At 38.6% G+C, this 21660-nt stretch overlaps 1 protein-coding gene across 2 annotated transcripts in view; it reads right to left on the reverse strand.

Annotated features, from left to right (window-relative positions):
• The window catches only part of ppp3ca (protein phosphatase 3, catalytic subunit, alpha isozyme), a 60226-nt gene extending 38825 nt beyond the window's left edge, over positions 1 to 21401 (reverse strand). The window contains exon 1 of one of the 2 annotated variants that reach the window (XM_057359489.1): positions 20979 to 21401. In XM_057359489.1, the coding sequence (XP_057215472.1) occupies positions 20979 to 21033 (55 nt within the window). In that variant the 5' untranslated portion in view covers positions 21034 to 21401. The remainder of the gene's footprint in view (positions 1 to 20978) is intronic. The other variant, XM_057359488.1, reaches the window with a different exon arrangement.
• Positions 21402 to 21660: the final 259 nt, after the last annotated feature.

Here is a 21660-nt window from a genome sequence, read left to right on the forward strand (position 1 = left end):
CGCCTTAGAAGACATTTATTAAAGGGATTGTTCACCCAAAAATGACCGTTGCTCAAGAATGTTGGTAACCGAACAATGGCGCTACCCTTTGACTTCTATTGTACAGCATAGACACAAATCCAATGCAAGTCAATGGGTTCCGTCGTTGTTCGGTTACCAATATTCTTCAAAATATCTTCTTTTGTGTTCTGCAGAAGAAAGTCATACAGGTTTGGAATGACAAGAGGGTGAATAAATGATGACATTCGGATTACTTTAATGATTGAAGTTTGTGCATTTTGGAGCTTTGCCATGTTGAATTTCATACATGATAACACGACAGGATTTTAATATATATTTTTATGTTTGTGTTCAACTGAAGAAAAGAATCCACACTTTTTCATAAAAGATCATTTCCCAGTAAACTTTCCTTTAAGATATAGCTATGTAGCATAGCTAATAGAATCTGATGAGCAATGTTTTGAATTATATTGAATTTACAACAGGTGGGAATTTTATGCTTTCTTAGGGCATAAAAAATTCACAAACCACCTGCAACCCGATTGAACCATCTTCCTCATTCCAGCCTTCAAAACTTTTCACACGATCAACAATTACAATTAGATTAAACACTATAGACCCAGTTCGATGGAGGTGCTAAGCACCTCTAAACAAATGTATTAGAACCCATAAGATGATTTTTCAAATAGCAATAACATATTATACAGTACACACATATTAATGGCCACCTTCGCTGATTTGGTTCCGTTACCATGCCTACACTACTACATCTTATGGGTTCTAATACATTTGTTTAGAGGTGCTTAGCACCTCCATCGAACTGGGTCTATAGTGTTTAATCTAATTGTAATTGTTGATCGTGTGAAAAGTTTTGAAGGCTGGAATGAGGAAGATGGTTCAATCGGGTTGCAGGTGGTTTGTGAATTTTTTATGCCCTAAGAAAGCATAAAATTCCCACCTGTTGTAAATTCAATATAATTCAAAACATTGCTCATCAGATTCTATTAGCTATGCTACATAGCTATATCTTAAAGGAAAGTTTACTGGGAAATGATCTTTTATGAAAAAGTGTGGATTCTTTTCTTCAGTTGAACACAAACATAAAAATATATATTAAAATCCTGTCGTGTTATCATGTATGAAATTCAACATGGCAAAGCTCCAAAATGCACAAACTTCAATCATTAAAGTAATCCGAATGTCATCATTTATTCACCCTCTTGTCATTCCAAACCTGTATGACTTTCTTCTTGCAGAACACAAAAGAAGATATTTTGAAGAATATTGGTAACCAACAACGACGGAACCCATTGACTTGCATTGGATTTGTGTCTATGCTGTACAATAGAAGTCAANTTGATTTTTCAAATAGCAATAACATATTATACAGTACACACATATTAATGGCCACCTTCGCTGATTTGGTTCCGTTACCATGCCTACACTACTACATGGGTATACATTTCATTTTATATAGGCCTACAGTACATTTTATCAGTCAATGCAGTTCGTAAGAATCCAAACCACGACACTGGTATAGTTATCACCATGCCCTACCGGCTGCACTACAGGGGCACTTTTGAAAGAAGCACATTTTTGTGATAAGGAAACAGCGAAGGCATCTCAGCAGACAGTTTGGCATCTTTCTGACTCAGTGTGAGAGTCCACAGAAAGACGTCACGGCACAGTCAGATGAAGCGAGTGAGAGAAAGACACAGAGGCATCATTTGAACATAATGCCTCTCTCGCAAGAACATAACATCCCTATTTGTCCCCATATTACACTTCTCCCAATACACTAGAGTGCTGATATGCACCGCACAGTGTTCTGAAAAAAGGCAACACCAGACAGACAGACAGTTGGTGTGTAAATGAACAATAATGATATGGTCCAGAGCTCTGTGTGTGGTCTATCAGAGCGAGAAGAAACTTAATAGGAAGAATAGACAAGAGAGAAACAGGGGAAAATGTGAAACGGCTGATGAACAACAGTCTCGGTGGGGAACAATGGAAAGCAAACAAATAGAAAGAGAGACAGAGAGCGAGAGAGGTTCAAGGGTGAGGTAGAAAACAGCAGCTTGGCTCTTCACTTCACAAGATGTTGGACTATGGTGCATGTTGCCGAGCAACAGCCAGTGACTACTGAAGTGTGGCCTGTTCAGACAGAGTATAGACCATGATGTAGGACTACATCTTCAACCCGCAGCAGCTTTCTGTTTCTCAAACCACAATCATTAAAATATTCTCTAGATTTAATAAACAATAAACTGGTGCAGAAATAAAAGGCAAGGCAAGCAGAAAGGAGACCTGCTTTCATTGTGAGTACCTCAGGGGTATATAATTTACACATAAAAATAAAAGCATGGTTCTTATATACCCAGAAAGCATACTCATATACAGAGTTTGCACAAAAATGAATCAAGAAGGAGCCCACACACAGCAGAATCAGATATAGCCTGAGCTAACTCACAATTATGCAGAAATTCACAATGCTTTACACATCGTCCAAAATAAGCACTTCTCAGTTTACTTTCTTCTTCAGATGCTTATTGTGCTTAAAGAATAAGCTCTGTTCTAAAACAAAAAAATACAAATAAAAGTCAAACCATAAGCCCACATATGTATCTCCTGTGTGTTGCTACACTGTAAACACTACACCTAACAATGTAAAAAAGGTATATATTGTATAGTATACCTACGTCCGAAATCACCTACTAACATACTATATAGTAGGTGAAAATCAGTATGAGTCATGAAAAGCACAGTATGCAAATAAAGGCGAGAAATACCCGGATGGTCTAAAGCTTCCGCCGAGATTTACGTTTACATTTAGTCATTTAGCAGACGATTTTATCCAAAGTGACTTAGAAAGTAGGGGAAAACAATAGAAGCAATTTGTGCAACAAAAGAACAACAATGCATAGGTGAAGTAAAACTGGTCTCAGTTAGCCTACCACAGTATACGAAGCTAAGATTTTTTTGGGGGAGCTGTAGGAAAGTAGAAAATAAGTAGAATACTGTACTAATGGGTCAGATGTTGATGGAAGAGACGCGTTTAGCCGATTCTTAAAGACAACTACAGAATATGCTGATCTTGTGGCAAAAGGGAGATCGTTCCAGAGTCGTGGAACACATCTGGAGAAAGTGCGTTAGAGTGATTTTTTCCCTTTGCGGGATGGCACCACAAGACGTTGAGTCTTGAGATTTGTGAGGATGAACACTGCTCTATCCCATTATGCCACAGGAGCTGAGCAACAGTCAAATTTCACAATTTAATCAAATAAAATTTGTCATCCTCACCTTTACATAATTTTTTAGTCTTGTGGCAGGGTCTTGACAGCCCCATGTGTTTTGTGCGAGACACATGGCATTATGTGTGTTCGACTTGACGCGGCGCTGCGCAGATCGATCGAAATCTGACTTGAAGCAGTGCATGCCGGTTAGAAATTTTGTCCGACTTGAACCGGCGCCGACGCCACGTGACTTTCACGTGTGGCATTAAAGTAGTGCTCAGCCGGCGCAGCATCTCAGGAGCGGCTGCACCAGGCTGTGATGACGACATAGCTTTTCATGATTGGCTAGACAACGATCACGTGCGTTTCAGGTTTATTATAACACCCTCAGTTCAACTAATACTTATAATGCATGTTTTTAAAACAGTTAAAACTCTGTTCGTACAAATATAATAAACATGTTATTTTGTGTTGTTTAATAAAATAAAAATGAAATGAATACAGACTCCGTTGGTAATTTAATAATATATTCTTATGTTTACCATGATTTTTAGGCACACAGTGTCAAGCAGCACATAACATTTGTGATATGAAGAGTTTATGGTTGCTACTTTTTAATTTAAATGTTTGTTTATTGGACAAATCCAGTATTCAAATCCACTTCAATCGCACTTTGAAAAGGAAACACGGTGCGAACGTCACTACGGTAAGCAGCAGGTGTCCGACTTGACTGCTTCTTTTTCAACTCCTCCCTCTACTGCAAGCGGCTAATCTCGCCGATCGGTCTGCGCAGCGCCGCATGAGCTCGAACACACCTATTGTTTGTTTTAGTGTGCCATGTGTTCTCCTGTCTCGTCTCCTGACCCCTCCCCCTCGTTAGCTTCTCACCAGTGTCTGATTCCCCACACCTGCCCATTGTTATTATCCCTTGTTAGTTTCCCTATTTAATGCCCTTGTGTTTGCTGTCCTGTGCTTGTTCGTTTCATATTATTCATGCCGTATGGAATTGTGTCTAGCTTGCTCCTTAGTCTAGTCTAGTCTAGTCTAGTCTATTTAGTTTAGTGTTCCTGTTATGTCTGTATTATTGTATTCCCCTGTTTTTGTTGTTTTACCCCCTCGTGGGTCCTTGCTGTGTGTTTTTGAGTTAAAGTCTTCGTTTACACCACTGCTGCCTGCGCTTGGGTTCTGCCTACATTATAAAACATGTTTTGCAGCAGAAAACACAAAAAGAAACATTAAAGGAGCAATGTGGAGATTTTAGCGGCATCTAGTGGTGAGGTTGCAAATTGCAACCAATGGCTCCCTCTCCCCCTTCCTGTCGAAGCACTACAGCGTCTGTCACAGGACAAAGACGTTGTCGTATTTAAAGCGATAGTCCTCCTAAAAATCCCCCAAAATAGTCCTCCTAAAAATAAAATTTGCTGAAAGATTGCTTTAAGCTTCTTTTCCGAAACAGAGATAATGTATTTACGAAACGCGCTCTGTAGAGCAGTTTGTCCATTTAGGGCTACTGTAGAAACAACATTGCATTTCTGTCAATAGATCCTCCAAAAAATTACACACTGGACCTTAAAAAATTTGTTATGCCCTCATGTCATTTAAAACCTGTGTAACTTAACATCTTCTGCAAAACACAAACAAATAAATGTTGAGAAGTGTCTCTCAGTTCATTTGTGCCTATACAATGCAGGTCAATGGGGGACAATGTTGTTTGGTTACCAACTTCAAAATATCTTCTTTTGTGTTCTGCACAAGAAAGAAAGTCATACAGGTTTTGAATGACATGATGAGGGTGTATAACTAATAACAGAATTTTAATTTTTAGGTGAACTATCCTTTTAAAAATGCTGTCTATGTAGGGAGCTAACTACATTTTGTAAGAGAGCTACATTCTCTTTGTACATTTAGAAGAAACACAGTGCAGTTCTTTATTGGCTCACAGTGTCATTCCAATTCGACTTCCATTGGGGGAAATCTTGTTTGTATATCAAACTACCTAATTGTACAATCCTCTGTGGAGGAGTCTGTTGTCGTTTGGCCTCACGGTTGTTTGTCTTTATGACTGTCTTACATTGTGCAATTCACAGCTTTATTGCACCAAACTGTTTCTCTCTCACTCCTCATTCACTCCTTTGGGAAGGCTTGGAATGCTTGTGACAGACAATAAACCGTCATAGCTGTAACCTGCAGGACTAAAACAAAGCATTCATGCATATTATGCATTGATATGACCAACAGCCCTGTTGAAAAAAAACAGTATATAGCTGGTTTGGTATGTTTTGTTGCTGGTTTGTGCTGGTTTAAGCTTGTCATGTGCTGGTTTAAGCTGGTCCTTAGCTGGTCCATAGCTGGTTTAAGCTGGTCAAACCAGCATCAAAACATACCTAACCCAGCATATGCTGTTTTTTTTCAACAGGGAGCTGGGAATAAACGCTACATGTGTGAGGCAGAAAAGCCCAATTGCAACGCTTGTCTTATTTAAAGGTGTCGCCCAACGCTAACAAACACACCTGTCAGCTTAGCACTGTCCATGTCTGTCAGTGCCCTCATCATGTTAACAGAAGAGCTTCAAGCCATGAGCACACACACACCTCCTAATTCTACTGTCAAGATACACAGCGAATTCTCATTGTGTCTATCATACTGATTGACTATTTGCATGACCTATGCAGTAACATTTAAATGCTTTTGCATATGTTGATAGAAAAGCCACAGGTTTTTCATTAAAAGGTCATGTGAAAACAAATTTAACACCATTTTGTTAGAATCACTCTAATTTGCTGTGTGTATGTTTTGGAAAAAAGAAATTATTAATAATTCATGATATTTATTTTTAAAACGTTATGTGCCAATTCTCATAATATTACAGGGTTGAATTTAATGGGGTTGAAGATAAGTAGAAGCAAATATCATAAATATCACCACACAACACATGACTTTTTTGTGCTTCGTGTCAAATACAATATTGTTTTCTGTAAAACATTGATTCTAATGTTTGAAGAGGCCAATACAGGTATAAAAATAATGAAATATGAACATTTGGAGATTCATTTTTTGTACCAAAACAAAGCAAAATGATACCATGCCCTTAAATGATGTCAAAAAGATGAAACTATGGGGAAATGGGAAATTGTCACAGCATAACAGGGTTGAATAGAAAGCATTGGACCGCAGACAAATTATGCATTGTCTGAGAAAAAATACATTTTTAGAAAAAACTACAAAGTGAAAGCATGACATTTGAATTTCAATAGAAGCAAACTTTGGGTAAAATTAGCTTTTAATTTTGTAACTGCAAAATGTAATTGCAATGAAGTGGATGCGAAAAGTGGCTGATATTAGAATAAAATAGATTTTTTTTTTATTTACAAGTTTTAAAACTACAAAAATAATATACTATACTACACTATATACTAAATTATATAACTTTACTATAAGTTCTGTATGCAGTTATTGCAACAGTAGTAAGTCACAGGTCACAAAAGGCATCAAATCCTGATAATGACACAAGCAGGTCAATGGCCTCAGGAAACTGATTTTGAATTTACCATTGCTAAGCAAACAGCTTACTATTCTCATAAGCATATAAATCGATTTAAAATACAAAATATGGGGGTTTTAAAAATTTTGGTAACACTTTACAATAAGGTGCTATTAGTTAACATTAGTAAATGCATTAGCTAACATTAGCTAACAATGAACAATTTCGTTTTTCAGCATTTATTAATCCTTGTTAATGTTAGTTCATGTCAATACAGCTATTCATGTTAGTTCATGGTGCATTAACTAATGTTAACAGTGACAACGTTTGATTTTAATAATGTATTTATAAATGCTGAAATTAACATGTAGTAATATTAATAAATGCTGTAGAAGTATTGTTCATTGTTAGCTAATGCATTAAATAATTGTTAACAAATAGCACCTTATTGTAAAGTGTTACCAAAATAATAATGATCAAAAGAAGTGATAATGTGTGCTTCCACAAATGTATAACTAAATGGTGTCAATGGTGTTTTTCCTGTATTTCAATAAGTAACCGCAGCTGAATTTTATACGATCACCGTTTAAAAATGCAGCTTCGTTTCTTCGTGCGGTCAAGCTGAAGTTAAATAAGGAGCGCATGATGAAACAGACCATGCAGAGAACTGGCAAGCGAATGTGCGAGAGTAGCCATCACTCATAAAAGATCATTTCAGTTTTAAGATGGCTCGGCAAGGGAACCGCTATTAAGAGCGTGACTTTCCTGGCCCTGTCAAAAGAACCCCTTTCTCTCCAAGTCAGAGACATGAATCACAAATTCCTCTTAATTTAGAGGGCAATGCACTGCTCATTCATCTTCTCCTCTAATCCAAATACAGATCATGGCACTACCCAGAAATGGCATTCGCTCTTGGCACACCAGGGATAAGAATATCTCAAGTCTCTGAAGCCTCTTCAGATGTTTTAACAGTCACAACTCTGAGGTTTGGTTCATTATGTTATCGTCGTTTTTTTGGGTGTGACTCTAATTTCAGCAGCATTGTGCACTTAAGCTCTTCCTCTTGTTTTGCATGGTTTCCTGAACGAGGTTTCGTCTGAATATACACTGAAACGTATCATTTCATGCTTGACATCCAAAGCTTTTTTCAAACAGTGAGGCATCTGAATGATATACGTAACAAAAATGAATTACCTGGCCGCTAATGGTAAATACTTCATTATCTTCAGGGCCGCTCTGCATTCAAAACTGACACTATTGGTCAAACAACACCATCAGTTTTATACGCCAAAATGTGACTAGCAGAACAAAGGCATGTCAACACAAAACCGAGTGTTACTTTGACAGGGTTAAGCGACCCAATTATAAATGGCGAAAAAAAATCATCCTTCTATTGTTTGGACTCCTGAGTGCCTTTGAGAGAGCTGTACAGAGATCACACAACGGCCAGGCAGTGCAGGGGAAATAAGCGTGTGTTTCTGTCAGTAGTCAGTGCGAGGCATTACATCACGCCAGACTCACAGACTTGAAAGCAGCCAACCCAGACAGCCACTCAATGGGAGACAAAAAGAGAATCTCTAACCAAGAGAAGGGATGATGTAACTCGACACATTTATTGTATTCCCAGCACGGGATAAAGCTCGAGGGAATTGCTAGCAAAATGATACGCTCGGATATTTATGTTTGGTGACGGGAAACAAAAGGAGAGCCATTTTAGGTTTAATGATGCACACTGTCATACCTTTCATCATATCTGCTGATAAACAGTCGCTCTTAAAAGGCATTTGGAAGGAAACAATCGGCACGCTACCTATCTCGTGCAGCCAGGCCCCAAATCAAATAAGGGAGCCGGGGAGACTGATCACCACATGAGAGAGCTAGCCTGCCAGAAATAGAGCTTTAATTTCGTTAGAAATGAAGAATCATGTTTCTCAACATCAGCAGAGTTTCAAGGCCATTGGGGATCGGAGCTGTGGAAAAGATTCACACGAGTGAAAGCGCTGGCCACGTAGAGGTTAGCTGCGAAAAATGCCTTATTTCAGCACAATGATGTCATCACCTATAGGCACAAAGGCAAGCTAAGTTTGGTGCGACAGACCTGCGAGAGGGTTGGACAGGAAGTAAAAGCAAGGACTTCACAATGGGAAGGGTGTGGGCACACCATCGCTCATTGAGAGAAATGGAACTGGCAATTGAGATGATGGATCAAGCTGCTACGAAGATTGTTGTCCTAAGACCCCATGAAATGGAAATAATAAAAAAATGTATACATTTTCTAAATGTTTATTATATATACTGTAGGGCAGGCTATGCTAAATATTGACGACTCACCCTGCACTACACATATTCTTGTCCAATTAAATGCTTTAGAATTTAATTGACCAGCAAGAAGCACATTTGAGTTCATAAAAATCTTTTATTTAAAAAAAAGATTATTTTTGTTGTCCTGAGGGTTTCATCAGACGCACACGCTTGGCCCAAAGTTAACTTCCGGTCTGTGTCTGGTTATCGGTCTGGCTAGTAATACTGTGTATAAAAATTTATTTTACAATTAATTTATATGAACATTTTATTGTATATTGTATATTAAATTAAAACTAATCAACAGTTATAGATTCTTTGCAGAGGTCTACGGAAAGGTAAGGTGATTCTGTGATCATTTACTCTGGTCATTTCTTTCTTCCGCAACACAGAAAAGAAGCTAGTTTGAAGAAAGTTGGTAACCAAAAAGCAGCGACACCCATTCACTTCTACTGTATGGACACAAAACCAATGCAACTGAATAGGTGCCAGTCAACACCATTCTTTAAAATATATGTTTTTTTGCGTTCTGCAGAAGAAACAAGGTCATAGAGTTTTGAAATGACAAGAGGATGAGTAAGATGATGAAATTATTTATTTATTTTGGGTGGTTTGTTTATGTTGTTGCCGCTGAAACTGTCTATACCAGTGGTCACCAACCCTGCTTCTGGAGATGGACCGTCCTGAAGATTTCAGCTCTAACCCCAATCAAACACACCTGAATTATCTAATCAAGGTGTTACAGACAGGTGTGCTGAAGCAGGGTTGGAGCTGCAGTCTGCAGGACGGTCGATCTCCAGGAACAGGGTTGGTGACCACTGGTCTATACAGTATGAAACTGTCTATACAGTATAAAGAAAATTCTATATGCCATTTCAGTCCTAAATGCTGACAAAATTCCTGTTCAGCACATTTTAAATTTACAGTCTCTTTCGGGAAAACTGACCAAAAATATTGATGACTCATCCTGCACTACACACATTTTTTGTCCAATCAAATTCAATTGTCCAATAGAATTCAATTGACCAGCAAGAAGCACATCCCAGTTCATAAAAAAGCCTATTAGCTGTCCTTTAAGGGTTAAGCCTTTCAATATACCTCGTCCATAATACACCAAAACACAGGAGAGAATGCAAACTGCGCTTGTCAAATGATTTCATGTGGTCTTTTTCGATATCAAGCTGCAGTTTGGAGACATGCATAAATATATGTTCAAGTGGCTTATGTAGTTTTGTGCTTTGAAGAGGAAAGTCAACTTTGCACTCCACAGATTTGAGTCAAATATGTCTAGAGAGCTGTCTGAAATGCAGAATAAATACCTACAATAAATGACTACAAAAGAGAAATCAGAATAAGCAACACCAATATATTCATTTTTCTAAAGCCAAAAATAGAAAAAAATATATATTTTACATTCACACAGCAAGGGATAGACACACCGAGGTCTATGATAAAAAAAATTATATAGGTTAGGAAGAACCTGCTCAATCTTCTATACTGAAATAAAGACAAGCTTTGGAAATTCTTGTTCAGACTAGAAAGCTTTTTTAGGCATATAGGTCATCTTCCTCTTTTGGATCTCAGTCTTAAACCACAAAAGCAGAAATGGTTTAACATAAGCATACGCAAGCTTGTCAACGTGGAAGTGAATTTTGATCAGATTCTAATTTTGAAATGTATTTATTCAGCCCTAACAACATCGCTGGGAACAAGACTGACCACCTGTTAAAGATGACATCCTTTGATACAGACCAATGTTAAACTCTAAAAGTATGCTAAGAATACAATGGTCCACTGTTTTACGGTGGACTCCATTTAGTTTGTGTTTGTTCTCAGTGTGTAGGACAAGCGTGTGTTAATGCTTGTGGCATGTTTCAAGGACCACAAGGTGTCTGTTTTTATTGTGAAGTAACTATGGTGTAAAATCAGAGGCCTGAAAACATTCAAACACATTATGTCACTCCAAATAAAGGGACTGTGCCAATGCTTGCAAAAGCTGCATTCCACTCTCGCATGCTCATTTTGGCAACTGGCGAAGCATGTCAGAGAAAACAAAAAGTGGGAAATAAAGAAAAGCTGAGGAAATTGTTGCAGTTTATGATAAAACATTTAAACATTAAGAAGCAGAATTTCTTCCCCAAACTGAATCTTTGAGGAAGTGTCTTGCAACAACATGCATTAAGGTTTTGGCATCAAAGTTGATTGCAAAAGTTACTTGTGTGAAAGGACAAATCTGCCGTAACCCTATGTTCCACAGCCTTGGTCAACTCACCAACCCTAAACGTTCAGTAATATATCAAAGAGAACAAATCAGTGGTGATCTACATCAGGCGTGCTACAGCACAGCAGCGTGCATGAAGTCCATTCATCATTTGCAAATAACACACACTCATACTTCCTCTTCATTTCCCCTGCACATGGAAAAATGGGAATGGGAAAGCCAAAGATCACTGAATGGAAGTGTGAGGTTAAGGACTCGATGATTATTTTTATGCTGAACACATACAGAATGATATCCATATTCACTTTATAATCAAACATCACCAATACATATCTTTTGGCAATAAATAGATTTGTACGTCTGATAAAAACTAAACCTAAATTTTCCACTGAAAGTGATTGATATCGATCATCCTCTTTCTAGGCATTTATGATGCATTTCAGTTCAAACTTGTATTTTAAAATTGTAAATAAAATAGATTTACAAATTGTGTATCAAAGAGGGCACATGACATTTTAAATTTGGAAAAATTAAGAAAACATAGCTTATCTTTATTTTATTTACATTGCTTCTTTGCTTTAGCTGCCAAAAGTAGCACAAAAACAATCCCATTCACTTTTATACAATCACACACAACATACAAAAAAAAAATTAGAGTTCAATGAACAGATTCTACTGAATCATGCTGTCATGAAGCAGGAAGTGTGAGGCATTCACTTTTTTTCCAAATATGCTGCTTGATTTTGTTAAAATTATTTCCAGATTGCATCTTCACAAGTGTGCAAGGGCCGGTGGCTCATACCTGCCTGCTGCCACCATCTGTCCAGTGTCTGCCACTACAAATGCACATAAATGGTGACATCATGGCAAACAGGATTACAGGATCCATGGCCTGTAAATGTCCTAAAGCCAATACGACAGAGCTACTTTAAGTGCTGGTATAACACTTTTTTCTGAATATAAATGTAATACCATATGAATGCATCATGAAATAAATTAGCTCAGCTCAAGTCCTACATAAAGCAAACATAATGTAACAATGATCCCAAAAATGATCCCTTCTTTTAAATGATTTACATACTTTCAAAGACAATTTGTACGGCTTCATTCCAAGTAAACAAAGATGAAAATGGTAAAAAATTATGAAAATAAATGAAAAACATGAAATGAAAGATCTAAAGGGTTTAAGGAATTTAGGGAAATGACTTTAATGCGTTTCCAAGCAGCAGTATTGTTCTGAACACATGGACGTTCTCACAGTAAAACCAGCCATGTCACAAAACAATGTAACACTTAAAAGAGTCCAAAAAGCCTTGCCTTGTTGAAGTGGCTTTCAAAAAAACCCCTGACGATTTGACAGAGAACCTGTTAAATGAGAGCTTCCATTCACTGAAGTCTACCAGAAAATAAATCAACTACAATGCATGTGTACTCAAGAAGTAAACTTGCCAATTATTTGTGCATGATCTGAAGCCTGCTGGAACTGAGCGAGGGGCCTCTTATGTTTGTGTCCCTTTCTCATTTCATTTGGTTATTTGAAGTTCTGTGCAACTGCACTGTGACACTGATCACACGGCCTCCATTTCATCCAGAGCACTTCAGATTCATTCTTCAGGTACTCTAGTGCGGCCGTTTCATTGCATATCACCGGTGCTGAGAACCATGTGGCTCTGGCCTACTTCTGCTGCTCTGTGCGTGACACCACAACCATTTAAAGAGTTTTTTTCAGCTAGCGGCTCTTCCACCGTTTTCAGCTGTCTCATTCCATTTTTCATTCATCCTTTAATTTGCGATGCAGCTCTTATTCCAAAGCTGTGACTTTCTCCTCGCGCTCTTCATTATTCACGGTTTCTCAGAATCTCTAACACCCAGAAGACCCAGACCTGACTCTTCCATTTCCATATTTGTACTTAAAGGGATAGTTCACCCAAAAACGAAAATGTGACATTCGGCATGTTCGCCTGTACTTTCTTTCCTGGAAATGAAAAGCAAATGCCGGGCAGAATATTAAAGACTGACATTCCCAGTTACCATTCACTTTCACTGTATGGAGAAAGATACAATGAAAGTGAATGGTGACCGAGGATGTCAGTTTTCTGCCTTTTGTGATCCCTATAAGAAAGTCAAATGAGTTTAAAATAATATGAGTGTAAGTTAATGCTGACAGAATGTCCATTTTTGGATGATCCCTTTAAGGACGTGTATTAAAAAGTGATAGTTGACCCAAAAATAAAAATTCTGTAATCATTTACCCACCCTCTTGTCATTTCAATTCAAACCTGTATGACTTTCTGCCGCAGAACACAAAAGAAGATATTTTGAAGAATGTTGTTAACTGGCAATTGTTTGAATTATGTCACAATTTTGACACGAACAAATAGAAAACGCATTTGCAAATGCAGTTTGCAATTCCTTTTTAATATAGTCCGCAGTATCATTCCATACTGTAATGCATTGTAGAATTGATTTCTCCATGAAGAACGCATGCAGTGCTGTCTTAGATCTTGTCCAACACAAAGTATCTTAGGAGGCAGCATAATTAAGATACATTTTGGAACAGTCTTCTAGTCAGTATGACACCTGCAATGCCTTTAAATGCTCTCTCCATAGGCAGCACACTAGGTTTTGAAGCAGAGCATATGTTGATAATGTAAAGATTTTGATGGCATCATTCAGGATTGAAAAATCTTGCCAAATGATTCATACCCACATTATCTAGCCGTGAGCTGTGAGCTCCCATTACTCATTCTGTTCATGAATCTGTTACAATATTTACTTTGACTCTATTTAGTGATACAATATGATCAGATTATTTACTTTCCACCATTACTAATTGTCCATGTTTTGGGCCTGACATCCAGCGTACTGCAGAATAAAAACATGTCTGCTGTCACCATATGACAAGCTGATAAAATCACACACCAGATCTTTTATTTATATTCACATGAAGGTATTTCAGAGGTGGCACGAAACTGTGAGGCTTGTTTAAAGAACAGAGGAAAGTCGACATGTTGACATGACGTTATTAATAACTGAAGAAACTGGATTATGTAACAGCCTTCACAGTGTCTACCACATTTACTCGAGCAGGATCAACTGCGCGACGGGAAGCCGTGCGGCTACGACTCGCTTTGAACATTCTGACTCGCGATTCATCTTAACGCTCTCGGGTTCTGATGTTGACGTGTCCGATTGCTGCTGTTGTTTGCATTACAAAAAATACAAGACTAAATAGATCTGCCAAACAGAATTGGGCCTTATCTGACTCAACTTAAAACACTGCCTGTGTCGAAACGCGTCCCCGAAACATGCAGACTTGGATTGCGCTGAGCCCTTATGTGTTCACGAGCTGTGCTAGTATGGCAGCTTGCAGGCCTGAGCACAACCCATGCATGAAAAGCCAATATGCCGGAGAAGGGAGAGATGAAAGAGATGGAGTCTGTGTCGACTGGTATGAAAATGGGGGGAAGGGGCTTGGCTAGGGCGGGCATGGAGGTGTGGATCCAGAGAGAAAGTTGTGTTGGGGAGAGATGGCAAGGATGCACGCATTTCCATACTCAAAAACATTAAAACCTACCCAAAAAAAACGAAAACCGTTAACATATAACAAGCTGTCGCCTCATCCATAGAGCCGTCATGTATTCGTGCAATAAACGAGCATTCTCATGCATGTCTTTCTCTCTTGCTAACATGTCTTCCTTGAGTGATTAGCGGCAAGTTGTGCCTCTGTCCATCTTTCTCCATGGAAACGTCTTTATCCATCCTTTGCACTCTATCCTCCTCTCCGCACCCACCTGTCACCTTTTCATTCTCTCTCCTCCAAGACTGTGCTCATACATTCCTTCATTATTTTCCTCTCTGCTCCCCTCGTCTCCTCCTCTTCTCCATCTCATCGCTAGTCCTGAGGGAAGTGTTGTTATGTAAGACAGCCATGTGAACCGAAACAGCGCTGCAAACCAATGCTTAAATAATTCACCCACACTACTATACAAAGCCAGTGTGTGTACATCTCAGGCATGCGCACATCTCTTTCTCTCCTAATGCTGTCAGTAATTACTCTGCATTCCCATTTACCTCTGTGTACCTGCTCTAGACCACCAGCTCTGAAGGGACGCCTGTTCGCTCTGTTCTGACTTTGTGTTCTACTTAATAGATTATGCTCACGTTTAGTCTTAAAGGGACAGTTCACCCAAAAATGAAAATTCTTTCTTTATTTACTCTTTCAAGTTGTTCCAGATCTGTATGAATGTCTTTGTTCTGATGAACACAGAGAAAGATATTTGGAAGAATGCTTGTAACCAAACGGTTCTTGGCCACCATTGACTACCATAGTAGGGGAAAATGCTTTATAATTGTCTTTGTCCTGTTGAACGCAAAAGAAGATATTTTGAAAAATGTAGGAAAGCAAACAGTTCACCTTTGACTACCATTGTCATTTTTCCTACTATGGTAGTCAATGGTGGCCAAGAACTAAACAAAAAAATGTATACCGATTTGGAACAACTCGAGGGTGAATAAATGATGACAGAATTTTCATTTTTGGCTGAACTATACCTTTAAGCACTCTCAAACAACAGGTCTAGATCATCACTCAAAGAATAGCATGAGGGATTCATTCAAAACGAAAACATAAGCATATTAACTCATTAAAAATGTATGGGAAATTGCAACAGCATGGGAAGAAAAGACTCATACTGAGATATTTGGATCAACCAACGATGAAACCTGCAGTTAAAAGGACGGAGCATTTTTTTAAAACAAGACCGGATTAATTATTACTATTGCTCAAAATGTTAAAGAAAATAGTCAATTAAATTCTTTCAATAATCACCCTCATGTCATTCCAATTCTGTATGACTGTTCTGAAGAACACAAAAGAAGATATTTTAAAGAATGTTGACAACTGGTCTCCATTGACTTCCATTGTACCTGTATGGACACAAATATTTCTCAAAATTTCTTCTTTTGTGTTCTACAAAACAAAGAGTCATTTACATGTATAAATGGTCACAGAAATTTCATTTTGGGTAAACTATCCCAGTGGTTCCCAAACTTTTTACAATGGCGTACCCCCCAGGGACTTAACATCATTCTGCATACCCCCTTTCTTACAGTAACAATTGTGGTCTCAAACATTTTTTTATTTGCATTTTAAATACATGTAATTTTCTTTTATCAAACAATAAATGATATATGACTCATATATAAATAAATGACTCACTGTTTAATGAGATGTATGTTCTTGAAATGACTTGCATAACTCTGTGATGTTTGGTTGTATCGGAGAAAGTCTGAGTCTCAAATCATTCTCTATGCAGAGTCTGTGTCGATATTTGTTCTTTATGTGGGCAAGTGCTGAAAACCCACTCTCGCAAAGATACATTGTGGAGAAGGGCAGTAATGTTTTCAAAGCGCGATCGGCTAAGGCAGGATACTCTGCATGTAAAGACGTGCGCTTACGCATGAGTGGACGCATATTTTTTGATTGGATGTCATGAATTTGACCTTTTATGGCACTACGTGACTACTATTTTGCTGTGTGTACACTAGAGGGAGCACGTCTTTATATTCAGCTTGTGAGAAAAACATGCCTTGATTGTCAGGTGCGTTATAATTAAGTAAACAGTAGATTTCAGGATTTTGTTCACGTACCCCCTCCGTCACCTGTACCCCAGTTTGGGAACCACTGAACTATCCCTTTAAGATATATCTCAGGGATAATAATACCAGTGAGACTTGGGGATGGGCTCTTAGGAATCAGGCCAGTTGGCAACCACTTTAAACAAGCTAGTAACACGCTAAGAACATTTAAAACACCTTAACAACCATAAAGCAATGCCCTGTATTTACCCACACTACCCGAGCATCATGAGTTAGGTGTCTTACACCAGTAATGTTATTGCATTTGGATGTTTAACACTGGTCATGTTGCTATGCAATGACTTTCAGAGTAAGCTTCACAAAATAAATCTAAATTAGCAAAGCTTGTTATGACTATGGATGTAAAACGATTAATCGCGATTAATCGCATCTAGAATAAAAGTTTGTGTTTACATAATATACGGCTGTGTACTGTGCATATTAATTTTGTATTTATAAAGACATACATGTATACATATTTAGGAAATATTTACATGTATTCATTTATATTTACCAATGATTTATATTATATGAATGTTTATTAATTTTAGATTTTTCTTAAATATATACATCTATGTGTATGTTTTTATAAATACAAAATGAATATGCGCAGTACACAGACATACAGTATATGACGTAAACACAAACGTTTCTTCTGGATGCGATTAATCGTGATTAGCCCTAGTTACGACCTGGCAACAATCCTTTGTATTTTGGTAATATGACCATGCCAGACAATGAAGCAACATTACACTAATCTTGTTCTACATGAAACACAGAACTACTCTGCTAGGTGACTCACCTTTCTGAGCGTCCCGTTTATATCCTGACAGTACCTCCTGAGCCCCTTGTGGCATCCCAAACCCCATCAGGACTAACACAGTTAATGTCCTAGAATTGGACTCGCTAAAGTAGGCCGCTCTAAGCCTGGCATGTAGGCAACCCAGAACAGAGGATGGACTAGTGGCATCAGACAGCCAGACGTCCACCAACATTCAGAGGGCTGGACAAAACAACACTTGCCTTTGTAAACAGAAACCAAGTATCTTTAGCTCAATGCATGATGCTAGCAACAGAAAAGTCAAGGGTTCGATTCCCTGGGGATACACAAACTAATAAAATATTCAATGCACTGCAAGTTGCTTTGGATAAGAGTATATACTAAATGCGTAGATGTAATGTAAGTGTAGACACTTTGGCTATACTTCATTCTTATTTTAAAGGTCTCTAGGCATCTAGAGGTGAGGTTGCGGATTGTAACAAATGGCTCACACAAATTTTCCCATTTTCGATTCTTTCCCGAAGGAGATAATGTATTTATGAAACGCGCTCTGTAGAGGAGTTTGTCCGTTATACTGTAGAAACAACATGGTGAAATCTATGTAAGGGGACCCGTGGTGTAGACAGAAATATCTCATTCTAAGGTAATAAAAACATAACGCATCATTATGTAAGGCCTTCATACACCTCTGGAGACATAGTTGTGTATATTATATTGCATTTCTGTCAATAGATCCTCCAAAAAACTGGACCTATAAATGCATCTTATTCCAAGACATTTATTTCTATTAATTTGTTCAAAATTACTACATATAAATAAAAAAGACGGCGTGTGACTCATTCACTCTCAGGGTGGGCATTCAAACAGAGAACTACTGTTCTGCCTGTAAGACTATTTCAATGACATTGCAAATCTGTAAATGTTTTTCCGAGTGCACATCTGCACTGGAATTTGTATTTATCAACTGTTACAACGCCTTCATGCAACAACAGGAATATTAAGGCAGATTCATTAGCGAGCTGGAAATGAGTCTGGGGAATGTTTGCACTGAGGGTACAATATAATGATTTAGCATACAAAGAATGATGCACAGTATAGCTCCCACGAGACCAGGCGATAGAGCAGCATATCAAAACACTAAATGGAAAGCGCCATAAAATCCATTATGTCAGTGCAGAAATGAAAAGACTAACTCTTCTTGCACTTAGTAAATGAGACTCTGTACAGTACAGCACATGCACTGTTTTAGGACATTCTACTTTGCTGCAGTGGGGATGCTATGCAGAGACGAATTCTTTGTTGGTTGATCGTATTGAGAGCTGCATGCTGCTAAATACAAATGCTCAGCTAACCTCATCACTGAGATTTTCAGACGTGGTTATTTATCGAAGCATTTTGTTGATGATGATAAAATCCTTCAATTATACATAAGGGGGAGGGGAGACAGGCTGCTAAGCACAGGGGTGAGCTGGGAGTAGGGTTGGTTCACAGAATAACATTACACTGATTTACAGCGTGTTAAATGAGCTGGATCGAAGTTCGGCGTTCTGCTGGGTAAATATGAGGTAGCGGGTGCGTAGGTGGGGGGTCACTACTGTGACTCATTAAGTGTGGCAGTGACTAATGCCAGCTTAACTTTTAGGGAGGTCAGATGACTTTTAGTCTGAGTTATGATGGTCCTCGCCATAATATCCAACTGCATTTAAAGGGATACTTCACTCAAAAATGAAAATTCTGTCATCATTTACTCACCTTCGAGTTGTTCCAAATCTGTATACATTTCTTTGTTCTGATAAACACAGAGAAAGATATTTGGAAGAATGCTTGATACCAAACAGATCTTGCCCCCCATTGACTACCACAGTAGGAAAAAGTACAATGGTAGTCAAAAGTGCCCCAGAACGGTTTGCTGTCCTACATTCTTCAAAATATCTTCTTTTGTGTTCAACGGAACATTTTTTTCCTACTATGGGAGTCAATGGGGGGGGGGGATGGGGGGCAAGATCGGTTTGGTTATAAGCATTCTTCCAAATATCTTTCTCTGTGTTCATCAGAACAACTCGAATGTGAGAAATTGATGACAGAATTTTCATTTTTGGATGAAGTATCCCTTTAAAAGCAGATTCAAAAGCTACTAACTAATATACACGGTCCGAGAGGTCATGTGTGGACATGAGGATATCCACACAGTGCCTTAATACAAGATATTAGCTAATACTATTGGTTGAAACCACCGAATAAAACATATTAAACACAAATACACATTTAAATGTAGGTCCATTAGCATGCAAATAGAGAGATTGTTTTGAAAGTTCATCTGGCAGTGTTTTTGCCATTCAAAGCACTCAGTTAAACTGGAGTGTCAATTTATGTGAAGACTGAAAAATAACATTGATGTTACGGTCACATGACATCAGAGATGATTTTGGGTGGGCTGAACCACTAAATGCTTTCCGAGTGTGCAACTCCATACAAATCTAAAACATGTTAATTAAAGTCATGATTTACATATACACAACTTGATGTTATTCCTGGAAGACACAGAGTTTCGGCCAACAAACAAAAGTATCAGTCCACATTGGATGCAAGTAAATGTTTCCTAAATGATGAAAGCCAACAGACTACTAAAAGTATTTACCTGTAGCCTAATCCAATGCTTCATAAAATGTTTACATTAAATAATATATCTTATTAAACATTGGGAGTTTTTCTTTGGAAATCTATATGATCTCTTTCTCGCAAATCTAAGTACATTATTGTTTTGTTATATCATCTTTCTAATAAGAACCTATAATATCACATTGCAGCTCCGCTTTATGTTGCTGTGAATACATGTGAATATTAATGTAGGCTACGTGACCAATAAATGTAAGCAAATCAATTGGACGCAACGGGGGCGTGACAGTTCGAAGCTCAAATGATTTACCTACATACTGAAGGCTTCCCCCTTTGAAGCAAACAGATCGTTGCAGTTACATACGAACAGAAAGCCGTATTGCCTATTGAAAAGCCCGATGCAGGAAGGTTGCGTGATGCCACCAAATGCTGCATCACCGCCTCCACTGGATCTGCCTTATTTAACGCATCTCCCCCTGCCTGCTCGCGGACTCAATTAACATCACTATATCCCAGAGAAAACGCGATTGCATTAGAAATTGATGATAAAAAAAATGCTGAAAACAGCCATGTTTAACATCACATTAAATATGAACGATACGACTTCCACTAATTAGCTTCATGTGCAGACGAGATGTTTGTGTTTTATATACATTAACTGTTAAAAAATGATGCAGGAAGAAAAAGGGAAACATCTACACCTACATTTCACTATCCGATCGGTGGAGTTCAAGACCATGTCAGCGTTAGACATCTTCATGGGCAGGGGATGTCTCCAGGCGAACGTGTTTCTCCCTCCTCGCAGAAGAAGCGCTTTATTCTGGGAGTGTTTTCGCGGTGGCGAGATGCGGTTGGTGCAGTGGCATCACTCGGATGCGTCTCCTCCGTGTCTCACCGCCGGCGCTGGGGAAGATGCTGATGCCTAGAGAGGGTGGAGGATGCCGCTGCTGCTGAGACTCCGACTGTCGTGAGGGGGAGGATGGAGCTGATGGGATGAGGGCGGTAGAGAGAAAGAGTAGAGAGAGAGATCTAGGGAGATCCTTTCAGCGCGTTGCACCACCCCGACATGGCGAAGCGGGGAACTCCCACGCACCCGTGCGAAGGGGCTGCGTGATGCTGCCATCAGGTGGAGGTGAAGGGCTTTCCCGAGAACGCCATGTTTGATCGATAATTGATATGCAACTCAGGTTTGTCTTTTGGTGCGTTTTTTGCTGCATTCGGCATGCTTCAGCTATTGTTATTTAAAACGTATTATTTATTACACATAGACTTACGGCACGTGAAGTAGACATATACTGTAAAAAAAATTTAAGTAGAGTGCGGTGTTTACAACGATTTTATACGCTTATTACCATGGCAACCACAATTTCCTTCAAAATACCATATA

The sequence above is a fragment of the Triplophysa rosa genome, linkage group LG19 (genome assembly GCF_024868665.1).
Source record: "Triplophysa rosa linkage group LG19, Trosa_1v2, whole genome shotgun sequence".
NCBI lineage: Eukaryota > Metazoa > Chordata > Actinopteri > Cypriniformes > Nemacheilidae > Triplophysa > Triplophysa rosa.